Source organism: Diabrotica virgifera, chromosome 3, assembly GCF_917563875.1.
Source record: "Diabrotica virgifera virgifera chromosome 3, PGI_DIABVI_V3a".
NCBI classification, from domain to species: Eukaryota; Metazoa; Arthropoda; class Insecta; order Coleoptera; family Chrysomelidae; genus Diabrotica; species Diabrotica virgifera.
The window spans coordinates 15,421,337-15,436,382 of NC_065445.1; the positions used below are offsets into that span (position 1 = coordinate 15,421,337).

The window sequence follows — 15,046 nt, forward strand, 5'->3', positions numbered from 1 at the left end:
AATTTAGTAGAAAGTAGAACCTAGGATGAGATTCGGTGATGCTGAAAACATGCTTCTGAGCAATATAGCACTTCCTTGTAATATTCTTCCCATATACTAAAAAGTACATTCTTCCTATATACTAAAAGATGTGAGGTAGTACATTCTAAGTATATAAATAGAAGGTTTATAGCACCTTCTTAGAATATCCTAAAAAGTATATTCTTGGTATATACTGAGAAGAAGTGCGGTAGTACATTCTAAGTATATACATAGAACGTTTAAGTACTGTAATGTAGTATATACTCAGTATGTGCTCTGCACATTCGCAATGGTAATTACGCATATTCTTAGTATATACTTTTTCTGAAAAGTATGTTCTATGAATCTACTAAGAACATGAAATTGTTATGTGGGCTTTTGCAGATACTCTTCTGACCTCTGCTCTAGCTTTGGTTTTTTCAGTGGCAGAATATTGTGCACCAGTATGGCTAAATAGTGCACATACAAACAAAATCGATGTCCATTAATCAAACCATGAGAATAATCACTGGAACAATAAAATCAACCCCAGTGAGATGGCTGCCTACTTTGAGCAAGATTGCTCCACCAGATCTACGCCGTACAGCAGCATTAGTGAGAGAGTACCAGAAAATTGTAGCCAACATACAATTACCAATCTCAAAACATACCAGACATATCAAAAGAGCGCCAGCGACTGAGGTCTAGAAATCCTCCAATCAGATCTGCCCGAACAATTGGTGATTCCTATGATATACAAAGGCAATGGTCCACATGGATGCCAAAAATAGCAGCAGACTATATTCAGATATCCACCCCAACCCAGGCAAGGGCGCCCCCAGGGAGGGGCCATCGCCCCCCCTGAGAATTTGGCGAAAGCGTGTAAAAAATATTTAGCTCTCTCTTACTTTATATTATAAAATAAATTCCATATTAATCATAATCGCTCACGAGATATGCCAGTTTAAATGTATTTTTTCTCAATCCCTTATCCCTTCTGACTGAGACGCATATGTTTGGATGGAACCGCATCGTTTTCGGTGCGCATGCCGCATGCACTGATGATGTCCGGTCTAGGCTTATCCAGTTGAGAAATGAAATAGGTGGGCTGAACGGCCGATCTGATACGTCTAGTAGTACGGTAGTGCTCACAATTTATATACTGTTATTCATAGAACTTATATTAACGTGTTAAAAGTGTTTTTTGTGCAACGTGTAAGTATTATATAATATACTTTATTTCTCACTTGACCTTAAATAAAATAGGCTTATTTTTACGAGGTAGTTATCTATTGTGTGTAAAGGTAAAAAATACTTTTTTATGAATTAAAATAACATCATTTGCGTCTATGAAGTACAATTACAATATTTATTTCAAAAATTGTGCTTGAAGTAATAACATTTTTTATAAGTACCCTTCCTACTTTAAGAAAATAAGTTATTCCTGTATCGCAGTTGAGATATTCAACTGTGCAAGGTAGGTATTTTAATCTACAAATTTTAATTAACTTAGATGAATTTTTTACTTCTCTAAAAGGTTTTAAAAATATTTTTCAATGCAACTAAATTATCCATTTGGTCTTATTCTGTCCATTTATCGGCCTACTCCCCGGTTAAATGCGTTAATTTATTTGACACCTAACACTTAGCTGATTGAATGCATCAATTTAATTAGCCTACTGTATTTGTAGAAAAATGGACATAAGGAAGTTCTTTAACAAGCCAAACAAGCGGCTGAAAATTGATGATGGATCTGACATACCGAACAGTACCGAAAACAGTAGTATAGTATGCAGTCAAAATGATTTAGCTGTAGCAGGGCCATCTAGCTTGGAGTCAGCTGTATCCGCCTCTCAAAGAGAAACTAACGTTGTAACGGCCACCGCATCGGATAATTTTGCGATTGTTGAAGACAGTTTAAATTTGGATGTTGGGAACTACCTTGATACTAATAAAATGTGTAGCTTGAACGATCGCTTGAAATTTACTTTGTTAACAAACCCATGGAAGCCAGATAAATGTTACAATTTCAAGTATGATATTGACGATGGCAAACGACCATTTATCCATGAATGGTTAAATACGTACCCCTGGTTAGCTTATTCAAAAGAAGTTAAAGGTGGGCTATGCAAGTTGTGTGTACTGTTTAGGCCCCGCGTAACCCATGGTAGTTATCAAAGCGGCTTTATAAATCGCCCATTCACCAATTTCAGAAAGTTTCATGAAAATGCGAAATCGCATATGAACTCTGAATGGCACAGACAAGCATCTGAAAACTCAAGTAACTTTATATCTGTCATGAAAAATGAAAAGAAAAATGTTGAATGTCTTGCAAATTATGGTTTGGCCAAGCAAATTGAATCGAACAGAGCGAAACTGTGGTTCGACCTTTGGAAAAACACGGAGATAGATGCCAAAGCCTTGGAAAAACTGAACTTAATAGAGGTTCTTGAGCATGAGCATGCCTGCTTTTTGCCGTCAGTAGCAAAAGCCATCCAAATAGCTCTTTATCTGCCACCAACAACTTGCACCATCGAGCGATCATTCAGGTAACTAACTATAATTTTATTACGTTATATTCTTATCCATGTGTTTCAGTTCTTCTAAAACTTACATTACAATATAACAACCTCGATACTTTTTTACAGCACTCTCAAACGTGTGAAGACCTGGATAAGGAATACGATGTCGAACAATCGTCTAAGTGGGCTATGCCTGTTATCTGTACACAGAAGAAAAATAAAAGAAAATATAGAAAACTTCATGCAGAAAGTAATTGATTTATTGGCGATGGACACCAGAATTCAATTATTATTTAAGTAACATTTTACTGACACTAACCGTGTTGCGTTTTAAACAGCAAAACAATTTTTCTTGTATTTTTTGTTTCAATACCCTTTGCCCCCCCCTGAGGAAATATCCTGTGGGCGCCCTTGAACCCAGGGTTTCATCGGATCGGGTCTGCCCCGGTTCACCTGGGCGAGGCTTAATCGCATACATACCGGACATGGTAAATGTGCTGATTCTCTGTTGTCAACAGTGCGATTGCGGATCACCTAGACAGACCATAAGTCATTGTGTTTCAGATTGTCTAAATCGTGCTTACCGTGGAAACCTCCAGGACTTTGTGGAATGCCCCCCAGAAGCAATTGAATGGCTGTGTAAATTGCACATTAATATTTAGACTCATTCGTTATATTTTAGTGTTTGAATAATATATTATATTTGTGTATTTATCGTACTGTGAAAGTCCATATGCTAAATAAATAAAATCACATGTCCGAGATATTACATTTCTACGTTTACTATTTCTGTAGGTATACTTCTCGTACAATTCGAAATTATATCGCCTTCTTTAAATACCATACTCACAGATAGCGCCCAAAATTCTTCTTAGTGTCTTCCTTTCAAAGACAATCGGACGATTTTTGCGTCTTTTTTGCAGATGGTCCATGTTTCTGACTCATACGTTAGCACTGGTAGGATGGGTGTTCTATATACTGTTAGTTTGGCTTTTTGCTTAAATTTCTGTTTTTTATGTGCTTGTTTAGCCTAAAATAACATTTGTTCGCTAGCAATGTTCTTATTTTCCTTCTTCAGATGTGTCATTGTCGCTTGTTATAAGCGAACCCAGATAAGTAAACTTATTTGCTATATCAAAATATAATGGTCTCTATGCTGAAGTTTTGTTCGGTGTTTCTAGCTCTATCTTGGAACTGAGGTAGAAAACGGAAAGGAAAACGTAGTTTATATATATACCTACTGGACAAAATATTTTGTCTTACGTTTTGCATGACCTACAAAACGTATTTTGAAAACCGGCCTTAAGACCGATGATATTTCTTATATTAATATTACATTTTTGTGATTTTTTTAATGTTGTTCTGAAGCTATTTCCTTGTGACATTTTTGTGATTAACTATTTTTATGGGAAATAAGCCAAAATTAAATTGAAAAAAATAATTTTTTTTTCATAAATATTGGCAATATCATTTTAAAGTCTTCTACTTTAAAATGTTTAATATATGTATGTCTGAATTGCCAATATAAATGAGTCAGATTAAATAAATTATTAGAAGAATATTTAACTTAGCAACAACATTTTTATTTTAGTAGTATTTTGTATTTTGACAACGACACCCGATTTGGGCGTCGAAACGTTAATAAAATTATTTTTTTCAATTTAATTGTGGCTTATTTCCCATAAAAATTTTTTTAATATCAAGATTATACCAATTAAGTAAGTATACAGTTTTTTTGCAATTTTTGCCACTAACCCCCATTTTTTTCGTCCACGTAGAGCACTTTCAGGTTTTCATCGACCCTTTGGGGTCAATGTAGACCCCCACTTGAGGGTCGATGTAGACGATGTGTACCCCCATGTAGTTGAGTGTATAGCGATTCCACTGGGAATTACTACTATTCTAGACTCAACGTATGTATATATCCCGAGTCTCTTTCTGATGTCCTCATGTTGTATAGAGGCCATCCTATGTACAGAAAGCAACAGATAAAACCACAAGAAGCAGTATTTATTTTTTTATGCAGATTTGATTTTTTACTTTTTTATCGTACTACTAAAGTATATATGTATCAATATTTTTGGTATTGCAACAAGACAATAAAATTGGGAAATAAAAAATATTACTAAACTGTTTTAACAAAACTTTATTCAATCTATAACATCATACAATGACATTTAAATTCCTTCTTTTTAAATTTATTTAAAAAGGAAGCTGAAACAAAAAATATCAATAATTATAAATTTAAATAGAAATATATTAATTGTATGTAGGAAAGGAAAAGTCAAACAATAAGCAATGCACGTAATTTTCCCCTTGTTGCCATATTCTAAATTTAAAAAAAAAATATGACACAGCTGCCAAAGGCCATAAAAGAAGAAGTTTCCTGTTAGACCTAACGGTAGCGAAAAAACTAATATATGAGGAAAAATTTGTTGAATTTGTTTGTCGTCAAGTTTGTACTGGTGGGTTATGAAGTCATTAAATCTATGATGTGCATTCCTAATTGTTCGACTTTCAGTTTATAAAATTATATAAAAATTTTTACCTGTAAGGGTAGCCTTGAGTTTTTGTTCTAAATACAGACAACAATAGAGAGAAGAAAACTGATAGCAGCACTAAGCCAGAGACAGCAAAGATTTTACGCTTTTTGGGGTCGCCTTTGCCTCTTGCTGATTCAGTTAGCAGAATCATTCCCAGTACAACAGCTCCATCTGTGATTATGTTAAGGAAAATTAATCTAAAAGCTGGTAATAGATATGTGTCCAACCCGCTATTTTGATGTAGCAGTTGCTTCTGCTGCTACCAAATGAAAATAGCAATTAAAAATATCTACTTTCATTTCATAACAGTTGACTTTTTAGCATTATTCAACAGTTTCATGATGATGTAAATAAAAAAAACAATCATATTCGTTTGTGTTTCAATAAGCATTTTCGTTAAAAGAACACATCTAAGTACAAACATTTTTTAAATGACAAAAAAATTGTAAGAAACAAAATACATAGTGGTGGTAATTTATAGTATTTATTCAAATTAACAGTCAAAGTGACTGTGTAACCTTATCTGACACTATTACGTCACCTGTTATGACTATTTGAGAAGCCTACATCCATTTATTTCCTCCCTTCAAATTTCACTATAAACACAACATTAAAATTAACAACCAAAGTGATAACAAACAAATTGAATGAAATTATAACATAAGCAGAAGAACAACAAGGTTTTAGGTCGGGAAGGCCATGCACTGGCGCTATATTTATAATGAGGCAAGTTCAAGAGAAATCGTTGGAATACAACAAAACAGCATATTTATGTTTCGTGGACCTTAAGAAAGCATTTGACAGGGTCACATTAAAGAACGTTAATAAAAGTAAAATTGGACGATGAATTAACTGACCCAATTGAAGCCGACAATGGGATAAGACAGGGGGATTCCTTGAGTCCTTTATTGTTCAACCTGATCATAGACGAAATAATAAAAAAAGTAAGAACTAAAAAAGGATACCAAATGGGAGAAAAACAACTTAAAATAATCTGCTATGCGGACGATGCAACAGTAATCTCTCAAAGTGAAGACGATTTACAACGTATGCTGCACCAATTCGACATAATCCCCAGAAAATTCAACATGTTAATTTCCTCACAAAAGACAAAATGCATGGTTGTAACAGCAGATCCAATAAGATGTAAATTGGAGATGGAAGGTCAGATAATAGAACAAGTGATGGAGTTTAAATACCTAGACATCACACTATCTAGCTACGGAAGGCTCGAAACAGAAGTGGAAGATCAAGTGAATAGAGCAAACAGAGTCGCAGGTTGCCTGAATGACATAATATGAGAAATAAAAATATCGGAAAAGAAATGAAAGGCAGAATTTACAAAGCAGTCATCAGACCAATAATGACATACGCGGCAGAAACACGACCCGACACAGATAGGACAAAAAGATTGCTCAAAATAGAGGAGATGAAATCCCTTGGAAAAATCGATGGTAAGACTATGGGACAGAGCTAGAAGTACAGATATACGACAGAGATGCAAGGTGTATAACATTAATAACTGGGTAAGAAACAGAAGAATAGAATGGAATGACCACATAAGCAGAATGACAACAAATAGGATAGTCAGGACAGCGAGAGACGGAATGACAACTTACTAGAGACACATTGAAAAAACAGGCATAATCATGTCTATACAGAAAGAAGAAGAAATTTCACTATTATAAGAATAACCGTTCAAATGATACGAGGGGGAGAGGACTTTTAACTAGCACTGTATGTATTTTCCTGTCCTGTTATTTCTAGTTTACTGTACCTGTATATTAAGTAACATTTTTTTATAAATATTTTAAAAAGGATACTCAAAAACATAACAATGTATGTCTCAAACACAAACTGTCCTTGCGATGATCCATGTATGTAAGCAATTTGACCATTTCCAGTTTTATGTATGAAAGGGGGTCCTCTAATGTGGTTCCACATTTGTCCTGAAGTCATAGCGAAACAGAAAAAGAGAGCTCCTAGTCCCCACATCGTCTTGTTGTACAAAAATTCTAGGTTGTTTCTGCGCAGGTATAAGAATGCAGCGACAATGGCAAAAAGAATAATCAGTGCAAAGGTTCCAGAGTAGTTGGGAGGTCTGAATACTCTGATCTGAAACAAAAAAGTGGATAAAACATGTATTCATAAGAACTAAAAAAAAAGGAAAACAGTAGTTTCTGTGTATGAATGTGATTTGGGAATGTTAGCGTGGAATATTTCAAATCAATTAAATTTTCTTCACGATCTTTAGAAGAAAAATTAAAAGTGCCCGACTTCCTAAACTTTCTCCTTCTAGTGCTGACTTCACTAACGAAGGTTGACTATAACCATTGCAAACTAAACGTAAACCAAATTCGTTAATTACGAATGTAACAAAATGCAAAAGTCAGAATTATAAATGATCATCATATAAACGGTTATGCTTTAGTTTAGTTCGATCGGTTTAGAAGTGCGATTCTCTCATTTGGTCTCCTTCATATAATAGTAACATCTAAAGTATCGAGAGAGTTCAAAATAAATTTTTGAGAGTATGTGCTTAGAATTAGAAAATTGGTTTTATTTGACAGAAATACACATATAACAAATACATATTTATCATGTGTATCTCCTAGTTGTAAATTTTGTAGTATTTTAGTAAGAAGCAACATAGAGACATGCTTACCTGGTTATCAGTTCTTTCTGCTATCCATTTAGCAATGGTTTCTGCACCAAAACCTATCCTTTGAATATCCATGGTATCTGCATTCTTTGGTTTTCCTTTAGGTGGGAAGTGAATAAATACTGGGGCAGTATTCAGTCTTAACTTAAAATGATATAATATTAATATGTCTCAATATAAAAGATATTTTGCAAAAAGAATCGATAAAAACCTGTAGTAATTTATAGTCTAGCAAACCAAAAATGAAATTAGTATAGTAAAATAAAAAAAATTGTGAATTGCATCATTGGCGGAGTGTGTGAAAATATGTTTCCTTGCTAGTCATTTTACACGTTTACGAGAACTTTTCACATTTATGCTCTCCTTTCTAGTACTAGCTTCTTCCATTTTTATTGAATTAAACAATATTTAACAAAAGCAATATATCGTTAAAAATAAAGGCACCTGTATACAACACACAATATAAGTACATACAGTGGAACCTCGATAACTCGGATTAATCGGGACCGCGGCCGATCCGGGTTATCGAAAATCCGGGTTAGCCGGAGAATATAGTAAAAATTAATAAATAACCTCCATTACAATTACAAAAACATGAAACACATATGCACAGTACACATCTAAATTACGTATAGTTGAGTTTTGTTCATTTCTTGGTAAAAAACTCAGTCATACTGTAGAGATGTACCGACACCATAATATGGTAGGTCTGGATCCTGCGTACAAAAAAAAATTGATAAATAGCAAGCTGAAAATTTGTTATTAGCTTAAGGGTGTCTAGTCGGACAAACATTAATATATGGGAACACTGGAACAGGGGAAGTTTTAACTGTGGAACAGGTTAAAAATTTGGAACGGTCAGACCACGAAAACGGCACATGTATTTTTTCCGACAGAACAGACTTAAACTCTCCGAACAGAGATTAAACTCTCATGCAAAAATCAGACTGCTATTTATCACCAAATTGGCGTTTTAATGAGTGGAACATGTAGAATATGTCAAATGACAGGAATTATGACAGGTGATAAATAGCAGTCTGATTTTTGCATGAGAGTTTAATCTCTGTTCGGAGAGTTTATGTCTGTTCTGTCGGACAAAACAAATGTGCCATTTTCGTGTTCTGACCGTTCCAAATTTTTGACCTGTTCCACAATTAAAACTGCCCCTGTTCCAGTGTTCTCATATATCAAAGTTTATCCGACTAGACACCCTTAAGCTATTAATAAATTTTTAGCTTGCTATTAATCAACTTTTTTTTCATACGCGGGATCCAGACCTATGGTAGCATAATATCATATTATGATGCTGCAATAAATTTATTTTAAAGATTCGTCTTTATCAATCCTACCTAATGTTTCTAGTTTCTTTTCCATTGTCACTGCAACATTTTTACGTTTTGTTACCATTACGTAGACAAAGCAAACACAATCTGAAGCACGATTACATTACAGAACGGAAGTGATTAATAGGCTGTACTACACACAATACAAGAATTTTTAAATAGTCACGTCTTTTTTAAACAATGCTAAGACAGTTTGACATAAATAAAGAAAAAGGAATACAGACAGGTGTCTGTTCTTTCCGATAAGCTGAGACGGTCGCTCTGGCTGCCACCGTGTGCATGAATCATTTTTACTATTGTACTTATGTGTTCAAATTACACAAATACACATTATCTCTGAAATATTATTTGGCCTACATACATTTTTATTTGATAAAATTGTTAAATTGTTTATTTGTTAAATTTTTGTCTGATGAAAATCGGTCCGGGTTAGCCGGACTTCCGGGTTATCGGGGGCCGACTTATCGGGGTTCCACTGTACTTATAACTCTGAGAAAACTAATATCCTGACCATATACCCATCCTTTCTCTGCTACTGACATGTCTTGTGGTAAAAGTATGATAAATGGAAGTGATCATGCTTCATTTCATTTTTTATTTGCTGGAGTATAGTACAAGGTACTTACCATCTGAAACACATCTGATCCTTCATCAAAATCAACTACAGCAAAGAATAATTTATTCGAATAACTCTGTGAGTATCTATAAGAGTTTGCCACAATGGCAAACTCTTCACTAGCATGTCTACACACTTGGCATTGCCTTTGAGGAGCCATTGCTGTGAACATGATGATTACTGAATAGTTCCTTGGTGAGGCTTTTACGAAATCTCTAAACTTATTAGCATTAAATCTCAAAACTGGTCGTTTATTAGCCATGTCCGTTAGTTGCTGGACACGCTCAGCCATGGTATGGGGCTGAAAAATACAATCATAATGTTTTCATTTAAAATAAAACTCAAATACTACTACTTATTTATGCATAGATTTTTTAAACTACATTCCATTTGAGATATAATTATAGTACACTAGAACCCTGATTAACTATGTGCAGATTATTCGTGCTATTATTTTCCATTACTCAATTGCATTTTTGAGGTTCTATCTACTTGCGAGCTAGTTTTATTTCATTGCCAACTAGAGAAGAGTCACTACTCTTCTATATACTTAACATGTGTTTCCTTAATGCTAATAACTAGTGTTAAACACACACTAAATAAATATTGGACAATCAGACAAAAACTAGTGATGTGCAGAACAGAAGTGAAAGAGATGAATGTGTCGTATCATTATCACGAATCTATGAAGTTGGCAAGCAAACAATACACCATGTCAATAAATACAATGTGAATCTACAAAATTTTATATATCAGTCTGACTCTTTTAAGAACATATCTGTACGAAAATCATTGAAAGGGTTCAACAACTAGATGAAGCACTTTCTAACCAAGTGGTTTCTGCAGTAAATATCATAGGGTATAATAATCTCTGGGGTAATGTGTGCTAACTGCAAATTAATCCAGTGTACCCAAAGATTTTTCACAAACACTTGAAAATTAAAGAACATTTCAAACTAATTTGAGTCAAAATAAAGAAAGTGATGGGAAAGTATCAATCAAAAGAGTAACCAAGCAAGAGGCTGAGGAATCTGCCAATATTCTACAAGACTATTTTGAGCAACGAGAACCGTCAGACCTTGTCGATATTTTAAACTTGAGCAGATTTTAAAAAAATCAAAGAGTGAAAAAGTGACTGACTTTTTTCAATTCTGTTTTTTTCTGTTATGTATCTTTTTGGGCACACATTTATAACCAAATATCGGATGGAGTGAAGAGGAGAGGCAGGCTCAGAGCACCATTTAAGGACCAGGTGGAAGACAACTTACAGGTATTAAAAGAGTATGAAATTGGACAACCCTGATTTTAGAACAGGCCAAGAGCCACCATAGGTTGTAGATCCAATTATGATTGATGATCTTTTTGTGCAAGTTAAAAGTTATTTTAAACTTGTGAGATTTTCTTTTTGTGTTGTCTTTTCTGGTAGATAGGTAAGTGTGTAAATATGCATTTATAAAAAATAAATGTTTTTTAGATTGTCTGGTTCCTTGGAGCAAGGATAATCAGGGCTCTACTGTATTTCACTATTTTAAACACAGATTCCATTTTAAAATTATCAATTAAAAACGAGTATTTTCTTTACCTGTCTCTTTTGTTGGCCATAAACATTAACTATAGCTACTAAATTTAAAAATAATAATAAATATAAGTACTTCATCTTTATTTCTTTAATTTCCGAAAGACCGAAAATACACCTCTTTAAATTCTAACCATTCACCTACGGCCAACACATCAGTAAAAAGTCACGTCAAGATAAATATTCAACCATTTGCCATTTGTCAATAAACTGACATCCACATCCAGCCAACATCTGTCACTGTCACTTTCTTCTGTTATTTTTGTTCTTCAACTGTACTGACTGCCTTTACTATTGAGAAAACCATCACCTCGATTACATTTTTGTTTGCATTCTTCATCCTGATAACAGTTGAAAATAATATTTAACATAAGATCATTAGGATATTGATAAGAAACAATGAAGCTTTTTAATAATATTTTTTGTGGTTTATCTGAAAACACAATCAACCTTGACATATTTTCTATTCTTAAGGTTGAATGCACTGCTAGTTTTGAATTTTGTTTTATTGATCGCTGTCACCGGTCTCACTTCTTACTTCATACATGATCGACCTAGTGTAAATTTTTTGAGTGATTATTTTTAGAGTTTCAAAAAAATATCGTGAATATAGTGCAATATTTATATAGGAAAAATGGCGGGGCAAACAATTAATGATCGTCTTTTAGCAGCGAAACACAGTTTAGCGGGGCAGGGTCTCGCAAAGTCAGTATGTAAAGCTACAACTGAGGAAATGTTAGGACCTAAGAAAAAACATTTGGACTATCTAATCCATTGTACTAATGAACCCAATGTATCTATACCGCAAATGGCTAATTTATTGATAGAGAGATCACAGAATACCAGTTGGATAGTGGTGTTTAAGGCTTTGATTACAACACATCATATTATGTGCTATGGCAATGAAAGATTTACTCAATACTTAGCATCAAGCAACGTTTCCTTCCAACTTTCAAATTTTGTTGATAAGACAGGTGTTCAAAGTGCTGTAGGAGCCCGTACTGGCTATGATATGTCCCCATTTATTAGAAGGTATGCTAAATACTTAAATGAAAAAGCTTTATCATATAGATCAGTTGCTTTTGATTTTTGTAAAGTAAAAAGAGGAAAGGAGGAGGGTACTCTTAGAACAATGAATACCGAAAATCTCTTAAAAACCTTACCTATTTTACAAAATCAATTAGACGCTCTTCTTGAATTTGACTGTACTGCTAATGATCTCACTAACGGAGTAATAAACATGTGTTTCATGTTGCTGTTTCGTGATCTCATCAGACTTTTTGCCTGTTACAATGATGGAGTAATCAATCTATTAGAAAAATATTTTGAAATGAATAAAAAACAATGTAGAGAAGCTTTAGATTTGTATAAAAAGTTTTTGATAAGGATGGACAGAGTTGCGGAGTTTCTTAAAGTAGCTGAAAATATAGGAATTGACAAAGGTGACATTCCAGACCTCACCAGAGCTCCAAACAGTCTTTTAGATGCTCTGGAACAACATTTAGCATCTTTGGAAGGAAATACACCTACAGCTGCTGCAGCCCAAAAGAATGTCAAGTCTGGTGTGTCTGCATTGTCAAACACAAGCAATGCCTTCGGTACTGCAGTTGATGACTCGTTTAAGCAAGCTGCAGTGGCTGAAGAGGAGGCAGCACTAAATCACTATAGGTAAGTTGATGTTATTTCAAATTTATTCAAAAATATGTGTGTACAACATTTTACATTTAGATCCTATATTATTAGTGTCGACTGACTCAGCACCATGCCTAGGCAAGAGTTGCCTGTTTTGCACTGTACTATGTCAATCGAAACTGTATCAATTGTACATAAAAGTAGTATTACGGTTGGAACTAAGAAGTAACATACCTAACTATTGAAGAGATAATGCAACAGAACAAGATAGACGGTAAACCTCTTTAGCTGCTGAATACTTTGTTAATTATAATACCAATATACACCCAATTTTACTCTGATTATGCTGTCGTTCATACATTAAGACATTGCGTCCAAAAATAATTGTAAGTGGGTTTTTAGATAGGTTTTTATGTATTTTTTAAATTTAAATAATTTAGGTTCTTGTTTGATATGTATAGGAATTATGTTATAAAATTTAGGTCCAAAGAACATCAGGGATCTTTGTGTTACTGATTTTTTGAACTGCTGAATACTAATATCCATATTTGTTACTGATCGAGTTAATCGGTTGTTTTGAAATTTAAATTTGTTTGAGTTTATATAAACATTTAAAACACAGTTGTAGATGTAGAGGGTTTTAACACTAAATATCTTGGATTCATCATATAATTTTTTTGTTGGATACGGTTTTCTTTTTTTTTTTTAATTATTTTTAATAGAGTATTTTGAACTGTTTCTAAAATGTTAAGAGTTTTGTTAAATGCGCCACCCCATGCTACAATACAATATCTTAAGACTGATTCTGTAAGTGAGTTATAAACCATGATTAATTTTTTCCTGGGTAGAATATCTCTCAAGATATAAAATTTATGCATTAGAGCCCTTATTCATTTACTGACATGAGTGATATGGTCTGACCAATGTAAATGTTGATCTATGAAGACACCTAAATACTTTATAGAGAAAACTTTTTCTATTGAAGAACAGTCACAATTTTGTCCTTGACATTTTGCGTTATGCAATTTTATATGAAAATTTGTAGGTTGGTCAACAATTGTTGGGCTGAAGGCGATATATTTTGTTTTATTAATATTTAATGTCAGTTTGTTAAATTTTAGCCATAAGTTTAGCTGTTTTAGGTTCATTTCAGAGCTGGTTTTAACCTCCTCCCATGTTTTCCCCATAAATAATATTGCCGTGTCATCGGCATAACAAACAATATGGCCATTGAAACTATTACTTCTTGTGATATTGTTCAGATAAATATTAAATAAAAGTGGTCCTAATACTGTTCCTTGTGGTACTCCGAATTTTATTATAGATTCAGAACTCAATTCTGGGCCAATTTTTACTCGTTGAGCTCTTTCCGACAAATAATCTGCTATTAGATTTAGTGCAATTCCCCTAACCCCATAATTACTTAGTTTATCTAAGAGAATTTTATGAGAGACCGTGTCAAACGCCTTAGCTAAATCAAGGAAAACCACTAAGCATTTCAATGATTCATCCACAGCTCCTATCACTTTCTCCAGTAGGTTATATTGCAATCATTCCAAATAAAAATAGTAGTACAGTTGGTGGTACTGTAGACTAGCACGAAGCTTCATACTATGTTTTCTTTATTTTTAAATAATATTTTTAAAATATAATAAAGAAATGTTATTATTTATTTATTATTGTTTTTAATTAATTCTGTGGCAGTGCTAACTTTGAACAAAAACCATGGTTTAATTTGTACCCATCTATTGTCTGACTACACATAAATGTCAACAATTTCGAATTTTACATAAATTGTTCTTCAATTAATCCAGCATTTTGCAAATATTATATTGATTCTGCATTGTTTGTGTAATCAATCATAGCAAACACTGCCATTTTGTCAGAATAAAAAAATATAAATTAAAGAAACATTTAAATTTTTGTTTCACATTGTGAAAAATTTGTAGATCATTTAAAATATTTGAAACTTACTACAAAAATTAGCAACCTCACACAGATGCTTTCATAGTTCAAAGCAAATGTCATAATAAAGAGAGCAAAATAGATTATTTTGGAGAATATCAACCACTATTTCATTATAATCCAGTATTCTAATAAAAATTATGAAATATTCCGCATTAATATGATATAAATAAAAGGTTAGTAGAAA

The 15,046-nt window shown here is 33.4% G+C and overlaps 3 protein-coding genes across 3 annotated transcripts in view; 2 read left to right on the plus strand and 1 right to left on the minus strand.

Annotated features, from left to right (window-relative positions):
- Nucleotides 1-851: 851 nt before the first annotated feature.
- LOC114327147 (uncharacterized) lies at nucleotides 852-2,930 on the plus strand. Its single transcript, XM_028275667.2, has 2 exons — nucleotides 852-2,549; nucleotides 2,649-2,930. Exons 1-2 carry the CDS (start codon nucleotides 1,696-1,698, stop codon nucleotides 2,821-2,823), a joined length of 1,029 nt encoding a protein of 342 aa, XP_028131468.2. The 5' UTR covers nucleotides 852-1,695; the 3' UTR covers nucleotides 2,824-2,930.
- A 1,722-nt stretch (nucleotides 2,931-4,652) lies between these two features.
- Nucleotides 4,653-11,469, minus strand: LOC114327149 (tumor suppressor candidate 3). The gene is made up of 6 exons (XM_028275669.2): nucleotides 11,269-11,469; nucleotides 9,697-9,987; nucleotides 7,731-7,871; nucleotides 6,889-7,180; nucleotides 5,071-5,236; nucleotides 4,653-4,736 (listed from the first exon to the last, which is right to left on the minus strand). The coding sequence occupies exons 1-6, from the start codon at nucleotides 11,341-11,343 to the stop codon at nucleotides 4,721-4,723; spliced, it is 981 nt and encodes a 326-aa protein (XP_028131470.1). The 5' UTR covers nucleotides 11,344-11,469; the 3' UTR covers nucleotides 4,653-4,720.
- Nucleotides 11,470-11,562: 93 nt separating this feature from the next.
- LOC114327148 (phosphatidylinositol-binding clathrin assembly protein LAP-like) overlaps nucleotides 11,563-15,046 on the plus strand; it is a 37,273-nt gene continuing 33,789 nt past the window's right edge. Inside the window, exon 1 of the mRNA XM_028275668.2 lies at nucleotides 11,563-12,930. Coding sequence (XP_028131469.1) covers nucleotides 11,897-12,930 — 1,034 coding nt within the window. The 5' untranslated portion in view covers nucleotides 11,563-11,896. The remainder of the gene's footprint in view (nucleotides 12,931-15,046) is intronic.

What these genes read in the sequence shown, in the direction of transcription:
- LOC114327149 (XM_028275669.2), bottom strand. Translation starts at nt 11,343, where the DNA reads ATGAAGTACTTATATTTATTATTATTTTTAAATTTAGTAGCTATAGTT. An exon ending in GATCAGATGTGTTTCAGATG is followed by an intron (nt 7,872 to 9,696) that starts GTAAGTACCTTG and finishes TATCATTTTAAG; the next exon opens with TTAAGACTGAATACTGCCCC. An exon ending in ATACATTGTTATGTTTTTGA is followed by an intron (nt 5,237 to 6,888) that starts GTATCCTTTTTA and finishes ACATAATCACAG; the next exon opens with ATGGAGCTGTTGTACTGGGA.
- LOC114327147 (XM_028275667.2), top strand. Translation starts at nt 1,696, where the DNA reads ATGGACATAAGGAAGTTCTTTAACAAGCCAAACAAGCGGCTGAAAATT. An exon ending in ACCATCGAGCGATCATTCAG is followed by an intron (nt 2,550 to 2,648) that starts GTAACTAACTAT and finishes ACTTTTTTACAG; the next exon opens with CACTCTCAAACGTGTGAAGA.